Raw genomic sequence first — 23,548 nt, 5'->3', positions numbered from 1 at the left:
ACCCCATGCAAAACAGGTGTATAGTTATAATTTGCATAGTTTACTTAACTGTAAGGACCCCTATGGGTTCATATACAATTGCGCTTGATGGCAGTAAAAACAAGTGGTGGGGATGCATTTTTACCACCCGCACCTGCTTCCCTTCAGCTGAAAAGGCAGCTGGACAGGGGTGTACACATGCTGCGATACTTCACAAGAATTATCCCCCCTGTCAACTTTTCATTTTGAATAGGCAACGAGGAGGCAACATATTGACTCATGACTCATGACTCATAGTGAAACATCTCTGAAAAGCGGTCACATTTCAGAAGAACCACAGGCTTTGCTGCTAGTGCAAACCCAGCATAAGGGATTTTGCTTACCCTTCACTGATTTCTGTGCTGTATTGAGAGAAGAGGGGAGGAATGTCCATCCTCTGAATCATTTACCTATATGATGGTGTGTGGTGTTTGATCTCCTGCCATTCAGGTCAATTTAAAATAAAATAACATTTTTTCAAAGCATAGCAAACTATCAGCCTCACAAAGAACTAGAACTGCCAGCAATTGGTAGCAATAAACAATATATAATATTTACCCGGGTTACAGTGTATGTAAAGGCAGCATTTATTTTTCCTTTTTGGAGTGCAGAAGGGTTACACCCTCTATCAAATTTTTATTGCTACCCATGTCCTCCTTCTATTTGTCCTGGTGACCATTGTCACTGAGACAGAAAAAACAGAATTGTCACCAGAGCAAGAGCTGAAGGTAAATAATCCATTGAGAAGTCCTCCCACTTTAGTGAGATTTCCTATATATTCCTGTTCTCTCTCCAGGATAGTAAATTAAGGATCATTTCCACAATGGGACAAAGACAGCAAAAATTAACCAAATATGGCTTTTAATTGCTATCCAAAACTTTAATTTCCAAAAAAAAAGTTTTGGCTATACTATACATGCATTTAAAAAATATCTGTCAAACATATGTCAAAGTCCAGAACAGGGGTCTCCAAACGTTGTAAGCAAATGGCCAGTTTACTGTCCTTCAGGCTTCAGGGGGAGGGAGACTGTGGCCAGTAGAAAATGCTCTGGCATCAGTACACCATCATTGGTTTTAATGGGAAGAATATCGCCCCATTGATGATGTCAGTAGGGGAAATGGTGCCCCATCATTGGTGTCAGCTGGTGGACTAGTGCCCCAAAGACCAGATAAAGGCTAGCAAAGGACTATATCCAGCCCCCGGGCTGCCGTTTGGAGACCACTGGTCCAGAACATAATAAAAAATGTACAAAGCAACTTAAAGCAAGGTCCACTTATTCAGTGTGGCCTTCTTTAAATGATGCATAAAAGTGCAAAAAATAGATAATATACTTACCTTTTCTCACTTCTGTTGTGCAAGGGGTGATGCCACTTTCTGCCGACAAAATCCCTGGAGATGCTGAGTAGTGTCATGAGAAGAGACTGAAACACAATGCAGGTTATTCTTCTTGTGAGATTTTGGCTACTCAGCATTCTCCAAGATCTGACTGGAAGGATGATGATGTCACCCCTGCCTAGTGCTGTGTGACGAAGCCAGGAAATATTCATTCTGGGTTTAAAGTTGTATCATAAAGTTATAGAGGACTGCTCCCCCTAAGAGCAAAGAAGTCACCATTGATAGAACACATATCTGCTGGTCGTTTGACTAATTGTCGGGACATGTGAACCCATTTACCAATTGGTCATGTGGCCATCACCAGAGGAATATGGAAAAAGTAGGTTATTTAGCCCTCTCTCCTATTGTGTCTTCTTATTGCTACATTTCGACCAAAAACTGTATGTACTAGTCATTTCATGCATTGCGTTGCCAATTCCAACCTCTAGTACTGCTGGCAGCATCATGGGGCATAATGTTACTACATACAGTAAATAATATTAAGGCTAAGTATAAGTATTTGTTCAGTTCTTTTATCATCTGTATACTTTGTGTGGCAGGAGAGTCATGTTGACAGATAGTCCATATAATAGTTTCGGTCTGGTTTAAAATATATGATGCCGCAGGGTTTTCTGTATTTTGATGGGTGTATGAACTCGGGGTTACAGCCAGCCATGGGAATCACTCTTTCACTCTATGGCCTCTATGCACATGAACATTAACTTGCTGACACGTCCTCCAGCGTAAACTCCCCATTGCTTTCCCGCGCCTGGGGAGTTGCAGGTGCCAAGTACAACTGCCAATGCAAGGAACTTGGTGTATTCTTTCATACTAATGTAAATGCTGTTCATTTCTGCATACAATGTATTCCTCTAAACATGCCACTTTCATGTTTGGGGAAGTAAACTGTATGCGATGCAGAAGCGATCAGCGTTTACATGAGTACAGCCGCGTATGTTGAAAAGCACCAGGGAATTTTACTCTAGAAAACCTGTTGGCATGTAGACGTTCATGCTCCTAATGGCCTAGCCATTGAATTGCTGAATTTCCATGTTTGAAAGTGTCATTCCTTTAACTAGTTAAATCAGCATGACTTCATGTGTTCTATGATTGTCTAAACGCTATTTATTTGCATTAGTAGTCCATAATTAACTGGTTGCTCTATTAATGCGTAACAAGCAGTAAAGGCTGTATTCTAATCTCTGCAGGTATTTTACCTATTGATCATTTAAAAGGCGAAAACTATATTGTTACTTGTGCATTCTAACCAGTACCCTGGCCAAACCATTGTTTCAGCTCAATCTTCCATATGCAGGTCTGACTGATGGAGCTGTCAGCTTCTTCCTGAGGATTATTGAAACTACCTTGGCCATATAAGTAGTAATGGAGCTCTGGTGTCTCATTAATCAAATAAAACTCTCTTGTATTGTAAAGGAAGCTGCACTGGCTTTATCAGCGCAATCTGATTCCTGCGGTGCTGAAATTAGGAAATATAATCACATTCTTTAAAGGAACGCATCAGTCAAACATGAAGATTCTGCACTCAAAGTGAATTTATACATTTAGAAAGAAAGACCTTTCCAGCACAATTAAATACATTACAAAGATTTAGCAATTGTCATTGCAGACTCTTAGCTGTTCCTGCTCTGTGTATACTGACTCATGCATTCCAGTCAGTTATTCCTTACTGAGCCCTATTTCTACTTTTATAGTTTAAGGGCCAATATACTTCACTGCTTTTTGGTAACATACATATACTCTATTTAACGTTCATTGTGTTAGGCAATCCATTCATTTTGAATAGGATGGCAACACTCCACAACTAAGCTCCACAATTAAACTAGACATGGTTCACATCTATGTGTTGTAGTATACTACAATACAAGAGCCTCCAGTGCTCTAATTAGGTTCATTGGAGTGCCATTCAAATTGAATGAATAGCTATTGATATGTGTTTTCATATTCTTTACAAACAATAAATGAACTTTAAAACAAGCTTTCACGGACTTCTGTAACTGCAAGCACTGTGGAGCAATTCACCCTTCAAATTTCAAAGATGCACTACTATTGGACTGTAGAAAACTATTTCATCCACTAACCTAAATACAGTGTCATGGACGATGGCCAGCAATACAGTTACTCTATACTGATCATTAGAATGGCCCTCTTTAAGAAGGGTGGGTCCCCATAGATCCAACATAACCTACCCCCAGACTTTGACTGTTGTCTGCTTAATGATGATTCTCTAGAATGATCCAGATGGCTCAGAGGAGCCTTCTAACCATAGGTCCCCTTGGATGATAACTAATGATAAACTTACTGCTATACTGGATGTTAGAACAGTCCTCTTTAAGAATGGTGGGTTCCCATGGATCCAACATAACCTATCCCCAGACTTTGACTGTTACCTCCTAAACTTTAATGATAATTCTCTAGACTGGTCCAAATGACCCAGAGTAGCCCCCTGACCACAGGTCCCCTTGGATGATAACTAATGATAAACTTAGTGCTATATTGAACGATAGGACAGTCCTCTTTAAGAATGGCAGGTTCCCATGGATCCAACATAACCTACCCCCAGACTTTGACTGCTGCCTCTTAACTGAAATGATGATTCTCTAGACTGGTCCAGATGACTTGGAGTAGCCCCCTGACCAAAGGTCCCCTTGGATGATAACTAATAATAAATTTACTGCTATACTGATAGAACGGTTCTCTTTAGGAAGGCGGAGTCCCCATGGATCCAATATAACCTACCCCCAGACTTTGACTTTTGCCTTTTAACTTGAATGATGATTCTCTAGACTGGTCCAAATGACTTGGAATAGTCTCCTGACCACAGATCCTTTTGGACAATCGCTAATGATACAATTACTTCTATACAAATCAATAGAATTGCTCTCTTTAAGAAGGTGTGGTCCCCAACATTACCTACCCTCAGACTTTGACTGCTTCTCTCACCCCTTTCAGCTTTAAAGAGAGCTTTTCTTTTTTTCTTTCTCTTACCTTTTTTGCTAAGTTATCCACTTGCATGCTCAGCCGATCCAGCTGTATTTTGTAGGGATCTTTTGCTCGGATGCTGCTCACCCAGTCCTGTGCTGTCATCTTCTTTTCTGAAGACATACAGTTGTCTCTTCTGGGTTCTTTGCAACCTGTCCCCTGGTGATATGTATGTGCCATGAAAGAGCTAACCCCACCTCTCCCCCCAGGTGATGTGCAGCTGCACTTGTGCTGCAAAGGATCCCTAGGTCTCCTTGGATGCATGACATAAGTATCCCAGGAGACTGCAGGCAGCTGAATACATCAATCCCTCCTAGGTGAGAATCCAGAAATTGTGGGAAGTGTTACCCCAAAAAAAGTAATTTTAAAAAATCTGATTCTGAGAGGAGAGGTGTAGGAGTGGAATGCCTAAAATAGGGTGTGGAGGGTGACGATCCACTTTAATGATGACTCCCTAGACTGGCCCAGGTGGCTCATAATAGCCACTTAACCACAGATCCCCTTAAAGTGGTTGTAAACCCATACATAAAACAAGTGAAGTGACTGGCCTCAGGTGATACAGAGATTAAACAAATCCTACAAAAGTTGTATCTTTTTGCCTGAAGTCTTCTCTTCTCTACAGCTGTTCAAAGTGCAGAATTTATAAAGTTTGTCGGAGAGTTCAGAAAAAAGGGTCAGAGAGCTGAAATTACACTCTGCAGAACTCAGTGAGGAGAGCTCTGATAGCTGATTGGAGGGAAGAGATACACTCCCTTCACGCTGCTCACAAGAACAAAGTTGAGGCTGTCAATCTGCTGGAGGTCCCTCCCCTGTCACCATTTTTCTCTTGGTGTCAGGAAATCTTGTCAAAAGTGATTCAAGCTCACAGCAAAGGAATGAAGCAGCAGACAAAAATGACACATGGATTGAGACAAGCACACACTATAGAAGGATTTGCTTTGTTCATATTTCATGTCTGGATTGAGACAAGCACACACTATAGAAGAATTTGCTTTGTTTATATTTCATGTCTGAGCTTTACAACCACTTTAAGCCCCTATCCCCACCTTTTCTCTATTTCACTACGCTCTCTTATACCTCTAAATTTTTTTCTGCCCATAGGCAAGCCTGTTACCCTCCTGGCTGTAATCCACAGCTTTATAAAACTATGAATATTTGTTCCATTATGTGACTATAAAAGCTGTATTGAAGCCCTGGCCTTGTAACTTTCTAACTTTGGCTAGTTTATGTACTTTTTATACTTCAACTTTGAAAAAATTTCAATAAACATTATTGAAAAGAAAACATAATTTTAACCTGATTTCCACAGTCATTATTTCTGCAGAGAAGATTTTTTTTATGTACTATTCACCTCAAACAAGGGTAAATATGAATAAATCATTTATATTCTCGGAAGCAGAGTTGTTTGAGAACTTGTAAATAAAACATGATTTCTTCACAGTTGAATACTTCCATTGCTTATGCCTTGCAGACAGCACAGTGTATTACATCTGTATTACTTCTGTTTACCCTCACCACAGCACTGCAGGTATGGCGTGTGTATCCCGAAAGAGCGCGATTCCTCCGTTATTGATGGCTCCTGGGGGTCATGGAGCCCTTTCGGGGCTTGTTCCAGATCTTGCAGCGGGGGAATTAAAACTGCCATCCGGGAGTGCAACAGACCAGAGTAAGAGCACATTACACACAAGTACTATTACTTCTTCTTTGAGCATGATGTATCTATTTCTTTTCATGTTCCAATCATTTGGGCCTATTTATATAGAAGTTCCCAAATGAATTATAAATGAATGCCTGGCAGACAGGAAAATATTTCACCAAACTACATGTATGTTAACTGTGCTATCCACTAAAGGATTTGTAATTCTGTTCTACCAATCCTGTTATTATTACAGGTACTTATATAGCCCGCTTTACATATATACTGTATATTGTACATTCACATCAGTCCCTAACACACAAGGAACGTACAATCTAAGGTCCCTAACTCACATTCATACATACACATACTAGGGCCAATTTAGACAGGAGCCAATTCACCTACCAGCATGTCTTTGGAGTGTGGGAGGAAACCGGAGTACCCGGAGGAAACCAATGCAAGCTCCAAGCAGGTGGTGTCGTGGTTGGGATTCAAACCAACGACCCTAGTACTGCCAGGCGGAAGTGCTAACCATTTAGCCACTGTGCTGTCACATGATGCTCAATGATGCCCCATGTGCCCCCTATGATCTAGGTACTCTTGTAAAACAGCATAGCCAGGTCCTGAAAATTACACTGTAGTTAAATAATAGTGCTTGGCCTATGGTCAGCCTTAGCCTTTCTAATGGAGACCCTGTCAAAAACACATTTTTGGTCAAATGGGGTTAGAAACTCTGGCAAAGTTTTCTTTGCTATATTTGTCTTTCTATTCCAATGACAGCATGCACAGGGAATAGGAAAATATTCTCCCTGCTAGGGTCACAGATAGGAATCAATTAGCAATGTTTTACTCTTCTTCAACTTAGAACTATTACAAAGAAGTTGGGCCAAATTGAGGCACGGATTCCTCCCACACTCCAAAAACATGCTGGTAGGTCAATTGGCTCTTGTCTAAAATTGTCCCCAGAGTGATATTCTACTGACCACACCCAAGATGGCTGCCCCACTATCTACCCCAACAGCAGATAAAGTTCTTTGACCGCCTTATGGGTACAAACCATTGTTTCCCAACTGTTAATGTCAGTATGCTGTCCTACTAACTATTAGCTGATAGCTAACTAACAAAACTGGCAGATGCAGCAGTGTATTTCATTCCAAAACTGAATTTACGTCTGTGAATAGTTCTGTAAAACTGCAACACAGACACATAAATTGAAATTACAATATGTTTGTATACATGTCTCTCACAAATGCATACACTCAATACATTTCTTGGAAACAGCTACCTACGAATCACGTTGAATGAATTGAAATGCGAACTAGCTATGTATGTGACTTTAACAAACACAATGAGAGAACTTTCAGGCATATGTGTATCAAAGGGAGATTAGAGGAAACCTTCACTGGTGTTCTTCTAGAAGCTGAATGGCTGCAGTGGTTTATGGGAAATATTTATTCTTAATAAACATGAAACACTTCAATAATAAAAACAGGTGCAGTTGCTGTGAATGCCCAATAAATGGCTCCCTACTCAATACAATGATGATATACAGCAGTGTTTGTCAACCTTTCTTCTGTCAAGGCACCCTTTAAAACTATGGATAATCTCAAGGCACCCTTTCAAATTCTGCACAATCTCAAGGCAACCCAATCTAAAATGAAAAAAAAAACTATGCTACACACATCCAGTACACCCAACATTAGAGGTGATTTTTTCTTCCAAAGCAACTACACCTTTGCACACTGGTAGTGACTAGTGTTCCAGTATGTCTCTCCCTCACTCTTCTAATGTGACCCCAGTGCTGATGGAGAGGGGAAAACAAGAATGATGTGCATGCACCCGGTGTCCTCCTTATCAACTAATGATGTAATTGGTTGTTAGGATGCTGGCAGCTGGAAGGTCATAAAAGTGCACAATCAAAACGTGTGGCTTTGTGTACTAAAAAGCAGGATTTAGTACAAAAATTATAAAAATTTTGGGGCATTTTGCCAAGGTGCCTCTGAAGAAGCCTGAAGGCACCCTGGTTGGGAAAGGCTGATATACAGAGCAGTCAGGATTGGCTGGTTCCCTCTATTCTGCATTGCCTTAAAGTGGAACTAAACTCTCCTATCCTTTACAGCCAAGGAAGCTGCCACCTTATCCTCTGTTTGATCTGTAGATGTCATGGTGCTACACATGTGATCATATAACCACCTCCCGTCCGGCCGTTGTATATAAATGGCCGGACGGTGGCAGTGCAGGGTTGGGTGGCCGTTTATAAACGGCCTCCCTGCCCCCCTTGCAATCTGGTGCCTGCTGTGTCCTCCGGACACAGTTGAACACCGATCATCATACGGGACCTCTGTGCGAGGTCCCGATCATGTGATCACTGATTGGCTAAGAGTAGTAAGCAAGATGTCACTTCTGACATCATTGCTTGCTATGTGTGAAATCTGTGAATGATCACAGAGGTCACATGGTACAAGGCTATTCACAACAGCCTTGTACCATGTGACAAGCTGTGACCAATCACTGCTCACACAGTAGTTCTCAATGGCTGCAAGAATGCAGCCAGAGAGAAGGAGACATTATTGCTTTTACAGCCTTTATGGGTGTAAAAGCAATCAGAGTAAAAAAAAAAATAAAATCTTCATCACCCCCCACAAGTAGTACAGTGTCAGTATGTAAAAAAAATAATAATAATATAAAAAAAATAAATAAAAATGTAAAAAAAATGTTTACAAATTATAATTTTTGGCTATAAACTAATTTGGGTTATTTTTTTTTTTACTAAAAAGATAACGGAATAAATTTTGGCAAAGATTTATGATGAAATATTATTTATTTGCAAAATTTTATAAGAAAAACACTTTTTTTCAAACTTTTTGGACTTTTTCATTTACATAGCAAAAAAAAATAAAAAATCCCAGTGGTGAATAAATATCACCAAAATAAAGCTTTATCTGTCTCAAAAAAAATGCTAAAAAATTCATATGGGTACAGTGTTGCATGACCACGCAATTGTCATTCAAAGTGTGATAGCACTGAAAGCTGAAAATTGCCCTGGACAGGAAGGGGGTAAAAGTGTCCGGACTGGAAGTGGTTAAGAGATCAGCTATTTGAAGTCTTAACCAGGGCGGACGGACAACTCATGGGGCCCCCGGGCAGTTGGGGATCATGGGGCCCCTGTGTCCTTGCCCACACTCAAAACACACCAAAAAAAGCCTATGAAAGGTACCAGAGGCATTTTATGGGGCCCCCTACTGACCCCGGGCCCTCGGGCAGTGCCGAGTGCTCGAATGGTCAGTCCGCCCCTGGTCTTAACAGTTCAGTTAGAGCACAAGCAAATGTGACAGTTATCATTCATGCCAATACCATATGGAAAGCACATATGGTATTTGTTTGCTTTTTGTGTTTATTGCACTAAGATTCTATTCATAAGCACAACAATATTTTCTTCAGTTATCAATCATGGCATGCCTTGAATGTAACAATTTCGGGAAACCATTATATCTTTTAGTTTAGTATCACTTTTTTAAAGGTGTGTACTTTGCCTAGCTGAACATATGTGTTGGTTGTAATGTTCTGCAGTGCTCTGTAGAGTATTTAGCTGGAGGTCAGTCTGATCACATCATATTGACAACTACAACCACCCTGTAATGTCTATAGGCACACTTGGGCTGTTTTATATATGGGTCCTGTAGGGAGATATGTACCGTATATTTATCTTCGATAATTTTTCATGGCCAAAAGTGTAAACAGGTGGACATAATGAAAAGTTATATCGCAATGTAACCAGAAAAAAATATTTGTTATTTTCTGCAGGCCAAGAAATGGCGGCAAATACTGCGTGGGGCGCCGAATGAAATTTAAATCCTGCAACACTGAACAATGTACTAAGCAAAAGAGGGACTTTCGTGAAGAACAGTGTGCTGACTTTGATGGAAAACATTTTAATATCAATGGTCTACCTCCGAACGTCCGCTGGGTGCCAAAGTACAGCGGAAGTAAGTAGTACCCAGAGCGCCTCTTCAAATCGAAGCTTCTGAAATGAAATGTTATTGACAAACTGTTTCCTCGCTGTCCGCAGTTCTAATGAAGGATCGCTGTAAACTGTTTTGCCGCGTGGCAGGAAGCACAGCCTATTATCAGCTCAGGGACAGAGTAGTGGATGGGACGTCATGCGGACCAGACACAAATGACATCTGCGTGCAAGGACTGTGTCGGGTAAATAGTTACTCACTTGATTTGTGCATGAATTTAATGCTTGTGCTGAATTTAATGCTTGTGGTCCCTACTAAAAGCCACGTTTTTTTTTCCATCTGTAGTAATCAGTAAAAAATATCTGTAAAATGTGTTTGTTAAAAAAATAACATTCATTTGTTTTTTCTTTCAATCGGTTTTATTATACATTTTGAGTAAATATACAGTAGTTCGTACAAAAATGATAATGGATCTGAACAAAGAGCATCGAGGGTTTATTCAACAAAATACACCCTTAGTCCTCATGCATCGGATGTTTTGAGAACGCTGGTAACTGTTAGCTGTGTAAAGCCACGTTAAAAATGTGAGTTTTTCAGCTTTTTTAGCATTTTTGCATTAGCTTTTAGCAGCGTTTTGTTGTGTTTAGCGGCGTTTTCCTATGTTTTACCGCATTCGCGTTTTTTAGCATTTTTTTTTACAAACAAAATGGGGGGGTAAAAAAGAAGTCCAAAAACACCGGTTTTTACCGTGTTTTGCCACGTTTTTCAGCATTAGAGCGTTTTTACAGCTAAAAAACCCACTAGTCCTGTTTTTTTTTCTAGCCAAAAAAGCTCCCTACCAAAAAATGTTGATTATAGTCTGTGTGCATGGACACATAGGATAACATAGGATAAGCCGCTGTAAAAACGTCCAGTGTGCATGAGGGCTTATAGCATTGGAAGTGGTGGTAAAGCATAGCTTTATTTTATTAAGCTTCATTACATTGGTAGATTTAACATTAGACCAGGGTGGGGCTTTCTCCATTGACTTCAATGCATTTCGCTGAAAGGTCCTGAATTTTCGGTGAAGTAAAAAATCTCAATTTCACTCATCAACGTGCCTTACCCTTTCCATTATTGCTCTGCAGTCATTTAGTTAGACCGGATATATGCAGCCAGGACTTTCTTGCCTGTTGTAAAGGATGCTTGCACACACTGTGTGCAACCAGAAGCAGTTGTCAGCAGCACCCTGTACAAATCAATGACAGGCGCCACTGCTGGTAACATGTAACTTGAGTGGTTACGTGCAAAAACCAACCTAGGACCCAGCCGGTGTGCGTCCAGGGTTGGTGTTTCTGCAGAATTGTGACCGCACACAAACTGGCCTCTAAATGCAGCAAACTAGCCACAGATATTTGGCCGTATCTGAATGAAGCCTTAGGGTTTACTTCTTATACGGAGCTATCAATACTTTTAGTGATTAATCAGTTTTGACTTTATTAGTAAAACTGAGCTAATAAATATTGCCCATAGACTTTCGCAGTTGTATACACAAAAAAAAAAAACTAGACATTGAAGCTGCAGTGCAGACATCCTGTAGTAACCACCATATGACAGTGCTGGGTAAGGTAAGTATTCTGCATGTTTTTTTCCTTTTAGAAATTCTTTGTTTAAGAGAATTGCCAATGCAATACAAAGATAGTAATGCATAGAGAAGGTGCAGCGCTGAGATCAAAATAACAAAATAAAGTGCAATAAATCCAACAGACCGTAAAGTCAATCACAAACCAGCAGAAATCAATAAATAATTATATCACTAATCCAAAGTTAACTGTAAAATGACATTGGTTCTTGTAAAGTGACCATAGATAATGACATTTATGAGTACATAAAGTGACAAAGTGAATGATATAAATAATAATAAACGTAATGCCACTCAAGGTGGCTTATAGTGTTGATAAAGTGACAAAGTCCAAAAGGAAAGGAAGATCCAATATAGAGATCTCAGGGTATGGTGATCCAATTCCTATCTCCAATCATATGGTGATGTGTCAGGTAATAGAAGAATTGCGCACTCACCAGATGCGCAATAACATCACGCATTTGAGAACACAAAAAAAACAATAGGTCAGCCGGATCCTTTTAAGGGCATGCACAACCTGGTCTGGACTCCCCCTCTGGCTCATCCGTGGGCAGCAGCATCTCTGTCCTCCTCCTTATTACAGCTCTGTTCCACAGCCTGTACATAGTACCTTTTGTATAATACAAAGATAGAAGTTCAGGTCAATCAAGCTTCCATGCAATACATAGCGAAAATTTCAACATTACAGAATGTTATGACCAATAGTTAGTGGTTGCAAACCCTTACATATACCCAGTGATGTGATTGGCCTCAGGTGATGCAGGAAAGAAACAAATCCTCCTACGTAATTTGTACCTGTTTATCTGAAGTCTTCTAATTTTTACATCCATTCAAGGTGCATAATATACACAGGATCTCTCAGCTCTGAAAAGCAGGGGGCGGGGAGCTGAAGTTACATTAGTGAGGAGAGCTCTGAGAGCTGATTGGAGGGAAGGGACACACCCCCTTCACACAGCACACAGGAACAGCTGAGGCTGTCAATCACAGGCTGTACCTTTCCCTTTCACCATTTTGCTCTTGGTGTCAGGAAGACTCATGCTGATAGCAGAGGAGCGAGGCAGTGGACAGAAATGACAAATAGTACTCTGAACTGGGACAAACACACACTATAGAGGGATATACTTTGTTCATGTTTTATGTCTGAGGTTTACAACCACTTTAAGACTGAACATGAGTATGTCAATCCTTCTGCATAAGATTCAGAACTCACTATTGGGTCCTGCATACTCAGCCTGCGACTAGCAACTGGCTTTTCTTAAATTTTTTGTTTTTTTCAGAGAAGATTGGAAGAATATGTGAATCTAGATAGTAGGCTGTGTAGGATATGAGAGGAGGGTATGAGGAGGAAAAAAAAAAAGGGGGGGGGGGCGAGTTGATGGAGGAAGATTGGAGAAGGGTAGGTTGGTAGTCAGAGGGAGTCTCCCCCACTGCCTGCCCTTCCCGTGTTCGCCAGTTTATCGAACAATGCCAGTATGAAATAATTTACTGTTGGAAGGCCATAGGTGTCTGTTCTTTTTTACCAGTAGCTGTTGCCTACAATATTTTAAGCATTTGACAGTTTTCTTTTCATTTTTTATGTCTTATTACATCTTATCATTTATAATTTTTTACATTTTTTCAGCTTTTATTTTACTGTTCAATTAAGACGTTTAGTTTCTATTATTCACTCATCTGTAAATGACAAGTTCTATAGGGTTACAATGGAAGAGAAATTTTGTTGAAACGTGCAAATACTTCATTTTATGTCAATGTTTCAGCTCTTTTGTTTGAATGAACTTATGTAAATGTTCCTGTATTGTTGTGAGTCACCCTGAAAAGAACTATTGTACCAGAGTGCAAGAGAAAGGGCGACATATCCCTATGTCAATCACAGTTCATATTCTGCCATGGCCTTGAGGCCTTTATAATAATTAACTCTTTCCAGGCTGTAATTATAACACTTATTCTCAATGAAGACTGAGTAGATGTTCCCTCACATCCTGTCCTAGTGAAGGGTCATTGGCGGACAGAAAGTCACAGAAAGTTTCTCTAATGTGGACAAAGACAACAATGTGAATATTTCTTTTTAGGCCTTGTACAACTTGCAGCTCAAAGAAGCTGCTCCTACAGGAGTTTGATCTGTTTTGAGCTTTTATTTTTCTGTGCCTGTAAACTCCCCTCTATATCTTAGCATATGTGAACTGTCCACTTTTCTGGTTCACTGCAACAAGGAAACAGGAAACTTTATTCAGAGAAAAGACATAGAGTTTACCATAGACGTAGCTACAAACTTATAAACACTGCCATCTACTGGTTTAAGAATATATCTCCACTGAATACTGATGTAGTTGTTGCACAGAATACAAAAACTGCTGCTGTTCCAGCAGTTCCACCAGTGTCCATGCACACTATAGGCTTTTTCAGGAGTTTACCATAAAAAATGCTCAAAAGTGAAAAAATTTGCATTGTTGGCACAGAATTCTGGCCAATAGAATGCACCAGACGCATGAACGCACATTAACGCACTTTAACATGCATGCAATACATGGCTTTTTACCATGTTTTTGATGCTGAAAACCTTTGTAGGGGAAAAAAACACATTTTAAGCTTTACAGTGTGCATGAGGAGAGCTAGAGGTTCCCCAAGTGGAGAGAAAGTAAGAGGAAATCACCACAATGGATTCACAGAAGGCAGTAAAAACCTGACCGCATTCAGCCTAAATAGGATAGAACTGGAATCTCTGAATACTGAGGTGCATTTGGGAACACCAAAGCAAATGCTCTTTGAAATCCTTTGAAGGCGCCCAAATTTAGGTGTCCCATTAGCTCAGTGAAAAACATTTTAGCAGTATACATACCAAAAACTCCTGGTATGGGTACTAGTTTCCGGGCAGTCGAGCTGAATATTGTCTCCAGAAAGGATTGGCCGCACATCAGGGTAGAGCTGCTTAAACCATTTATTCCATCATTGCTCCAGTTAAGGACAGCAGACCAATATACAGAGTAGCTGCTGAATATCATCCAGCTGAGTGCTGTCCATTGCCCCAAAAGAAAGCACAATTAGGGAAACAGATAACTAAGAAGCCATGCAGAGCTTACAGCAAGTTAAACATTACTGTATATACTTCTTAAGTAACATCAGCTGTGACAGGTTCTTTTCTAAAGGTGAGCATTTCAGTGATTTATAGCCTACAGTTCACTAACCACCATAGGAGAACTGAGAATTGTGTGAAATCTGAGCCCTTATCTGGAATCAGGAGTGCTGAAGGGGGCTAGTTGTTATTGGAAGTGCTGTCATAGTCACAGAACTCCCAAATTGTTATTGACCCAGGGGTAAGATACAACACCCATTGTGGGGTCAGGTAAGAATTGTTTTTTTTTATATCATGGGATGAAATTGGTCACAGTTGCACAGGAGGCTTTGACTTTCCTTCCTTGGGGCCAAAACTGCTGGACATTGTGAGAGACTGATCATGATGGATGTGCATCTTATTTTCTAGTCTAGTTAAAGTAGAAATTCAGCCCAAAATTGTTCTCTAGCTTGGGATAGAATGGGAAAGGATAGAGTGTCCGGCTATCTTTTATTGGTGTCTGTGTATAACCTAAGCCCAGGATGTATTGTACCTATTTCTCATGGCTCTTCTTTCTATCTTTTTTTTAAAGCAAGCTGGTTGTGATCATGTCCTAAACTCAAAAGCCAGAAGAGATAAGTGTGGAGTTTGTGGTGGAGACAATTCATCCTGTAAAACCATAGCTGGAACATATAATATAGTACATTATGGTAGGTAAAAAGAAATGTAAGTAATCCTTTTGCCATGTTCTGTTGTTTAATATGCAAAATAAGTTAGGTCTAAAACTAGACAATGTAAATAATTTGTCTGTTCCCATCCTGCATCAGCATAATTGGAAGTAAGTCGAAGCTTTGTTGTCCTCATTGCATCTTGATGGATGATTCACTCTGCTCCTAATTTTGTTTACATGTCTTTCACATGTATATCAGTGTTAAAGGCATGGGGACCAGTGCCAGACTAGGCGGCAGAGTAGGCACCGGTCTATGAGCCCAACACATGTTTAAAGCACGGCGTCAATGGACCAAAATAATATTGATTTGCTCTTGAAAGAAAATTCAAGATCTTCTTAAATTGTGTACAAGAGATAGAAAAAAAATAATCAACTCTATAGAGAAAAATACTGTATTAATGTAATGTACCCAATAACAACTTAAAGTACATAAACCATAGACATCAGGCTTACAAAACAGCTTGTAAAAGCTCGTCTTCTTTTAGCTGTCAGTTTGTAAAAAAATTTGGTGCAAACTGCACTATATTGCCAAAAGTATTGGGACACCCCTCCAAATTATGTGATTCAGATGTTCCAATCATCTCCATGGCCAAAGGTGTATAAAATCAAGTACCTAAGCATGAAGACTGCTTCTACAAACATTTGTGAAAGAATGGGTTGCTCTTAGTAGCTTAAATCCATCCATGAAATTTCCTTCCTACTAAATATTCCACGGTCAACTGTCAGTGGTATTATACCAAAGTGGAAGCAACTGGGAACAACAGCAACTCAGCCACAAAGTGGTAGGCCACATAAGATAAAAGAGCAGGGTCAGCACATTCTGAAGCGCACAGTGTGCAGAAGTAACCAACTGTCTGCAGAGTCAATAGCTAAAGACCTCCTAACTTTGTGTGGCCTTCAGATTAGCAAAACAACCGTGCGTAGAGAGCTTCATGGAATGGGTTTCCATGGCCGAGAAGCTGCATCCAAGCCTTACATCACCAAGTGCAACTGGTGTAAAACACTCCGCCACTGGACTCTAGAGCAGTGGAGACGTGTTCTCTGGAGTTCCGAATCATGCTTCTCTGTCTTATGGACGTATCTGGCTTTGGTGGTTGCCAGGAGAATGGTACTTTCCTGACTGTATTGTGCCAAGTGTAAAGTTTGATGGAGGAGGGATTATGATGTGGGGTTGTTTTTCAGGGGTTGGGGTTGGCCCCTTAGTTTTAGTGAAGGGAACTCAGAGCCAGCATACCAAAATATTTTGGGCAATTTCATGCTTCCAACTTTGTGGGAACAGTTTGGAGATGGCCCCTTCCTGTTCCAACAGACTATGCACCAGTTCACAAAGCAAGGTCTATAAAGACATGGATGAGCGAGTTTGGGGTGGAGGAACTTGACTGGCCTGCACAGAGTCCTGACCTCAACCCAATAGAACACCTTTGAGATAAATTAGAGTGAAGACTGCAAGCCAGGCCTTCTCGTCCGACATCAGTGCCTGACCTCACAAATACGTTTCTGGAAGAATGGTCAAACATCCCCATAGACACACTCCTGTACATTGTGGACAGCCTTCCCAGAAGAGTTGAATCTGTGATAGCTGCTGAGGGTGGGCCAACTCAATATTGAACCCTACGGACTAATACTGGGATGCCAATAAAGTTCATGTGCGTGTAAAGGCAGGCGTCCCAATACTTTTGGCAATATAGTGTATGTATGTGTAATGTACAGTAGTGATGGTCATCTCTGTCAAGTGGCCAATATGCACACTAGTTAGTTCAATGTTATCCCACTAGAGCACGCACATGAAGCCTCCAGAAACCTGCCAGGGGGGCCCCAAGGTTTTGACTGCCTAGGGGCCTCCACAGAGTTTAATCCAACTGAAAGGGACCTCATCACAGATGACAAGATAAAGCACAAAATGGGCCACAGCAATTTTTTTAGATATTGTCTCAATTCTCTATGCAGAATGTTAGTCCGCAATTTGGTGATTTTACTAACACTCTTGAACATGCCTGAGCTGTTTTTTTATGTAGTCCACAGTGGTCTTCGCAAATACTTAGTAACAGCAATACATGTACTCTAAAGTGTTTTTAAAACTGTTCACATTCTTCGGGATAATCGTTCTGGGCTACCTCTAGTGCTGGTCACATGACCAAAAGCCTAGGCATTTGATCCCCTGATCCCCATAGAAGAGGAAAATTAGAGTTGAGATGGGCTAAACCATATGTCACATATCTTATGAACAAGCTGTAAAGGTTTGTGTATTGATCTGGTTTAATTACCTAGATTTGGCAGTAATTTAAAGTGGTTGTAAACTCTTACATATACCCAGTGAAATGACTGGCTTCAGGTGATACAGAGAGATTAAACAATTCCTCCTACATAAGTTTTACCTGTCTGTCTATAGCTGTCTGTCCCCTACATCCATTCAAAGTCCAGAATTTACACAGGATCTCTCAGGTCTCCAAAGCAGGAAGGTGGGGCTAAAGTTACACTCAGTGAGGAGAGCTCTGAGGGCTGATTGGAGGGAAGAAACACACCCCCTTCACATAGCTCACAGGAACATAGCTAAGGTTGTTCGTCTGCTGGAGGTCCCTCCCCTGTCACCATTTTTCTCTTGGTGTCAGGAAAACTTTCCAGAAGTAATTCATACTGATAACTAAGGAACGAAGCAGCAGACAGGAATGACGCTTAGTGCTTTTACTTGAGACAAGTACACACTATAGAGGGATATGCTTTGTTCATCTTTCATGTCCAAGGCTATCAAACACTTTAAAGGGCAGAGCACCAGATTACCTCACCTGCATCAGCACTGTGTCTTGATATACTCAGTATTCCTTGGATCTCACTTAAAGATTTGTGCCATCATACCCTGCAGTACAGAAGCAAGGGGAAAGGTAAATATATTTACTCGTTTTTTTTTCCCAATTTTTTTTATTTTAACTTTGTGCTTCCATTTTTTGAGTGGGATGATATATTAAGCAGACCTTGCTTTTTACTGCAATGTCAGCTTTAAGAATATGAATTTGTCCATAGTCTGGGCAGAGGTTAATTTTAACACATGATCAAAAAAATGAGAAGATGACATAATGTCGTATTAAAACTTTTGCAGACAGGATTGCATGGATCACTGTCTTCATTTAGGCATAGCCTCTTAAATGGCGATTTCCATTCCTTTGTTCCCTTTTACCATAGAAAGTTGTGTTTTGAAGTTATGCTACATGCATTTGTCAGCCATGTAAATCAAACAGGCTTTGTGGAGCACATCCGGCTCATTAATCAGCTTTGGCTCTTTTGTATCTTCCAGGCTACAATACTGTGGTGCGTATTCCGGCCGGTGCTACCAACATCGATGTGCGGCAGCACAGCTACTCAGGAAAACCGGAAGATGATAACTACCTTGGTGAGATTACTCTGCTGTGCCTAAAGAATGCAGATTGCAGACCGTGTTATAGTCTTGGCTGGCTCATTAGAGATTATAAATATTTCAGAGGTGAAGAAGGCAAATCGTGCCGACATACTTCTGACATCTATTTGCAAGGAGTTGAAATTTTCAAAGTTCTCCAGCATAAAGCTAAATGACTTTCCACTGATTCACAGAGAGGACTTTTTAGTTGCCTAATGGTGCTAACTAAAGAGAATCTTCATTAACCTGTGGGGAACTTGCCGCCTATGACGCTGTGTACTTGATTGCTGCATGAACTTGATTCATGTCCACCCTTCTCCCACCATTTTGCTCAGTAGAGGGCTTTAAAGTCCAGACACTACGCAAATGAGAGCAGCTTCAGGAGATTTTGTGTACTGCTATTATGATGTTGATGTCTCTGGTAATGGGTATGAAAGCATATAGCTCCAAAGTCTCATAACCAGCTTGGAAACTTCGTTTGCATAGCCCTGGCCAGGACTTTCCAGGTCCAGTCCTAGACTGTGTACACCATCGGTGTCCAGTGATGTTTGAGATCTTAGACCATAAAATGCCTATTCAATTCTAGAAGCATCTTTGGCAGCAATTTCCCTAGCCACCTATCCATCTCAGCCATGACAGGTTTCAGATAAGGCTTGGATGTCACACAGCCCTGGTCTCTAATCTCTCTAAAGTCTAAGGAGAGCACCAAACAAATAGTCTGAGGGGTTGATTTACTAAAACTAGAGGGTTCAAAACCTGGTGCAGAAGTGCATGGTAAATCAACCTCCAAGAGTCCAAAAACTTTTGATATTAGTATTGACTCACAAATGACAACATAGAACAGCCAGTTCACAGCGATTTTTCTGACTCATAGTTTTTTTTATTATACCCTATACAACTAATAATTAACTCATGGTGCTTTGTGTCATTTTTGAGCCCTTATGATTACCCAATCTGTTTAAGCGTTGAAGAAGGCACATGTCTTTGAGCCCCAAACTATGTTGGCTGTTCTATGTTATTTTTGATTAGGTATTCATATTAAATGTTTTTTGACTTTCAAATGGTTTGTTTAGCACTCTCAGACTATATATATGCATTTTGAAATCTGGGCCACCTGTTTGAGAGACACTCTGCTTCGGTGGAGAGCGTTCTCACTAGAGCCATTGTGTCTTATCAAGATCTGACCGATCACCTGATAATTTGAATCCAGTGCCTCATTTCTACTTGTTCTTTGTCTCCAACATGGCAGTTTGTGAACTTTACTAACCTCTGTGGTATTCAGCATCTATGGTAATGTTGTATGGTATGGGACGCCGCTCAAACCAGCCTGAACTAATAGAACCATCACCAGGTTGGTTGGAGTGGCATCCTATACCATACAACTTAACACTTCTGGATGAGTGAATCTAATGCTTGCTCCTATCTCCGGAATGCTGGTAGGGAGACATATTAGTCTCTTCTTGGAGCAGTGCTTCAAGTTCTCTCATCATCTATGGTAATATGTACTTAAAGTGTTACTAAACCCACAACAGTAAAATCAGTCTGTAGATCCAGTAAAGCATGCTTGTTATACTCACTGTGGAACCTAAGGGTTAAATCCTCTGCACTGTGTAAAAAGGATGTTTAATCATGTCTTCTTTGATCCTTCCCGTCTTCTACAGTCACAAAATGATCTGCTGATAGTACAGAGCCTTGAGGGCAAGCTGCACATGCTCGGTTTGGTGTGTAATGCTAGAGAGTTTTCTTTTTTGGGGGGGGGAGGGTTCATGTAATCAGCACAGGGCCAATCAGCCCTGTCCAGACAGAGGGTCAGGGGTCCTGCAGCCTTATAGGTAAAATCTTTAACCACTACTCTGCTGGACACTGATAGAAGTCACAAGGCTCTAACTGCTGATAAGAAAAAAGGTATTTAGCAGTTTATATTTTCTAACATAATTACATTTCCGTGTTCTGTGTACTGTGGGAGATCTGATATAGTAAATGCAGGGTCCTGGGTTTAGTAACAATTTAAGTGCAGGATAGACCTTCTTTGCAGCCCCACTCAGGAGAGGGCTGTAGAGTTCAGCTTCAAGAGAGTTAGTTCTCTGTTGGTGATATCTATGAACTATTAAATATAAAAGATACACTGCTCAAAAAAATTAAAGGAACACTTTTTAATCAGAGTATAGTATCAAGTCATTGAAACTCCTGGATTATTGATTTGGTCAGTTAAGTAGCAGAGGGGGTTGTTAATAAGTTTAGGTGCTTTGGTGTTAATGAAATTAACAACAGGTGCACTAGATGGGCAACAATGAGACGACCCCCAAAACAGGAATGGTTTTCAGGTGGAGACCACTGACATTTTATTCCCTCCCTACTCATCTTTTCTGACTGTTTTTCACTAGTTTTGCATTTGGCTAGGGTCAGTGTCACTACTGGTAGCATGAGGCGATAGCTGGACCCTACAGAGGTTGCACAGGCAGTCCAACTCCTCCAGGATGGCACATCAATACGTGCCATTGCCAGAAGGTTTGCTGTGCACCCCAGCACAGTCTCAAGAGCATGGAAGAGATTCCAGGAGAAAGGCAGTTACTCTAGGAGAGCTGGACAGGGCTATAGAAGGTTCTTAACCCAACAGGAGGACCGATATCTGCTCGTTTGTTCAAGGAGGAACTGGAAGAGCACTGCCAGAACCCTACAAAATGACCTCCAGCAGAATTTCTCTGACCAAACAATCAGAAACAGACTTCATGAGGGTGGTCTGAGGGCCCGACATCCTCTAGTGGGCCCTGTGCTCACTGCCCGGCAGCATAGAGCTCAATTGGCATTTGCCATTAAACCCCAGAATTGGCAGGTCCGCCACTGGTGCCCTGTGCTTTTCACAGATGAGATGACCACATGTGACAGACGTGAAAGGGTCAGGAGAAGCCGTGGAGAATGTTATGCTGCTTGTAACATCGTTCAGCATGACCGTTTTGATGGTGGGTCAGTGATGATCCCACAAACCTCTACAGGCTAGACAATGGCACCCTAATTGCCATTAGGCATCGGGATGAAATCCGTGGACCCATTGTCAGGCCCTATGCTGGTGCAGTGGGTCCTGGGTTCCTCCTGGTGCATGACAATGCCCGGCCTCATGTGGTGAGAGTATGCAGGCAGTTCCTGGAGGATAAAGGAATTGATACCATTGAATGGCCCCCACGCTCCTCTGACCTAAATCCAATAGCAAACCTCTGGGATATCATGTTTCGGTCTATCTAATGCACCCAGGTTGCATCTCAGACTGTCCAGGAGCTCAGTGATGCCCTGGTCCAGATCTGGGAGGAAATACCTCAGGACACCATCCGTAGTCTCATTAGAAGCATTCCCCGACATTGTCAGGCATGCATACAAGCACGTGGGGGCCATACAAACTCCTGAGTACCATTTTAAGTTTCTGCAATGTAAAGGTAAATAATGCAGCCCTTCTTGCTGTTTATTTATCTTATCCAGGAAGATCGTTAACATAGCTTTATATGAAAGCCCAATTCCAGCCAAAACAGTTGATGTTTAACACCTAGGTCTGGATCTTTTTTTAAGCAAATCTAAAGGCAAAACTTTTTGTTTTTTCTTAGTTTTGAAAAGTATAGAGAACAGTTAGTACCCATGTCAGGTGTTTATTGCTGCTATTCATATCTTTATGGTGATGAGATTCTAGTTGCCACTGGAACAAAAACATAGGAAAAAGCTTCCATTGGTGACTCTTGCTCCGGTAACAGTTGTCTCAGTGAAGGTTTATCTCAATTTGGATAGATTTTCTCTCACTTCCTGTTGTGTTTTTGAGACAGAATGTAAAGGTAATCTGTCCAGTTTAATAATTTTCCTGCTCTATCCATAACTAATAGTGTTGGCTTTAGGTAGATCTCCCCTTTAGGTAACTTTGAAAATAGTTCTGCCAGTGAAGTGAAACGTCTGGCTCAGTTCTGATGTATAAATTGTTATTGTAAATGATGTAGGTCTGTTCTTTGTCCAAGACTGTGATGAGCACTCATTAGAGGCACCTCCTCAGCTCAAGCCTCTGAGTTCTGCACGTTACAGTGGGCTGCTTCTATCTTGATTTGTGTCAGTGGTACACTAAGCACTCAAAGCATTTGTTTGTGTAAGGATGATCCCCTCTGTACATAGACTTAGTTGTCTGTCACTGTGATCACATCCCTTCACTCACAGCTGACACTATCATCCCTCCGCTGTCTGGCATGTTATTCTCCAGTCACTCCACAAGTGCTAAGGGTTCACGTTATGCTTTTGTTGTAGTTACACAAACTTTATGTTGTGATTTCTGTGCAGAAGACATTCGTATATCTGTGACTTGATGAGTATAAGTGGTAGGGAGCCAGGGAATGGAGAGAGAGAGGGAAAATGTAATAATGAGGAATGGAACAGAGTCTGTTAAGGGGGAGAAGAGAAGTGATCGGGGAAAGGGGAGTGGTGCCTGGTAAGAGAGAGGGTAAAGGTGACCTTGGAGAGGGAAGTGGTGCCTGGTAGGGGTGATGGTAGATGTGACCTGGGAAAGGAGCACAGTGCCTGGTAAAGGAGAGGGTAGATGTTACCAGGCTATGGGGAGAAGTGCTTGGTAAATGTGGGGGTAGATATGACCTTGGAGATGGGAGTGTTGCCTTCGTAAGATAGAGGGTAGATGTGCCCTTGCAGAAAGGAATGGTGCCCTAGTAAGAAAGGATAGATGTGTCCTTGGAGATGGAAGTGGTGCCTGATAAAACTTAGGATAGATGTGACCATGGAGATGGGAGTGG

The 23,548-nt window shown here is 41.1% G+C and overlaps 1 protein-coding gene across 1 annotated transcript in view; it reads left to right on the top strand.

Annotated features, from left to right (window-relative positions):
• The window catches only part of ADAMTS9 (ADAM metallopeptidase with thrombospondin type 1 motif 9), a 357,735-nt gene that overhangs the window by 113,675 nt on the left and 220,512 nt on the right, over window positions 1-23,548 (top strand). The window contains exons 12-16 of the mRNA XM_089675998.1: window positions 5,914-6,059; window positions 9,834-10,015; window positions 10,099-10,235; window positions 15,254-15,371; window positions 18,681-18,776. Coding sequence (XP_089532124.1) covers window positions 5,914-6,059; window positions 9,834-10,015; window positions 10,099-10,235; window positions 15,254-15,371; window positions 18,681-18,776 — 679 coding nt within the window. The remainder of the gene's footprint in view (window positions 1-5,913; window positions 6,060-9,833; window positions 10,016-10,098; window positions 10,236-15,253; window positions 15,372-18,680; window positions 18,777-23,548) is intronic.

This window comes from Staurois parvus, unplaced genomic scaffold, assembly GCF_062004578.1.
Source record: "Staurois parvus isolate SC_StPar_1 unplaced genomic scaffold, SC_StPar_1.0 ptg000162l, whole genome shotgun sequence".
Lineage (NCBI taxonomy): Eukaryota > Metazoa > Chordata > Amphibia > Anura > Ranidae > Staurois > Staurois parvus.
This window is presented reverse-complemented; position numbering and strand designations above follow the sequence as displayed.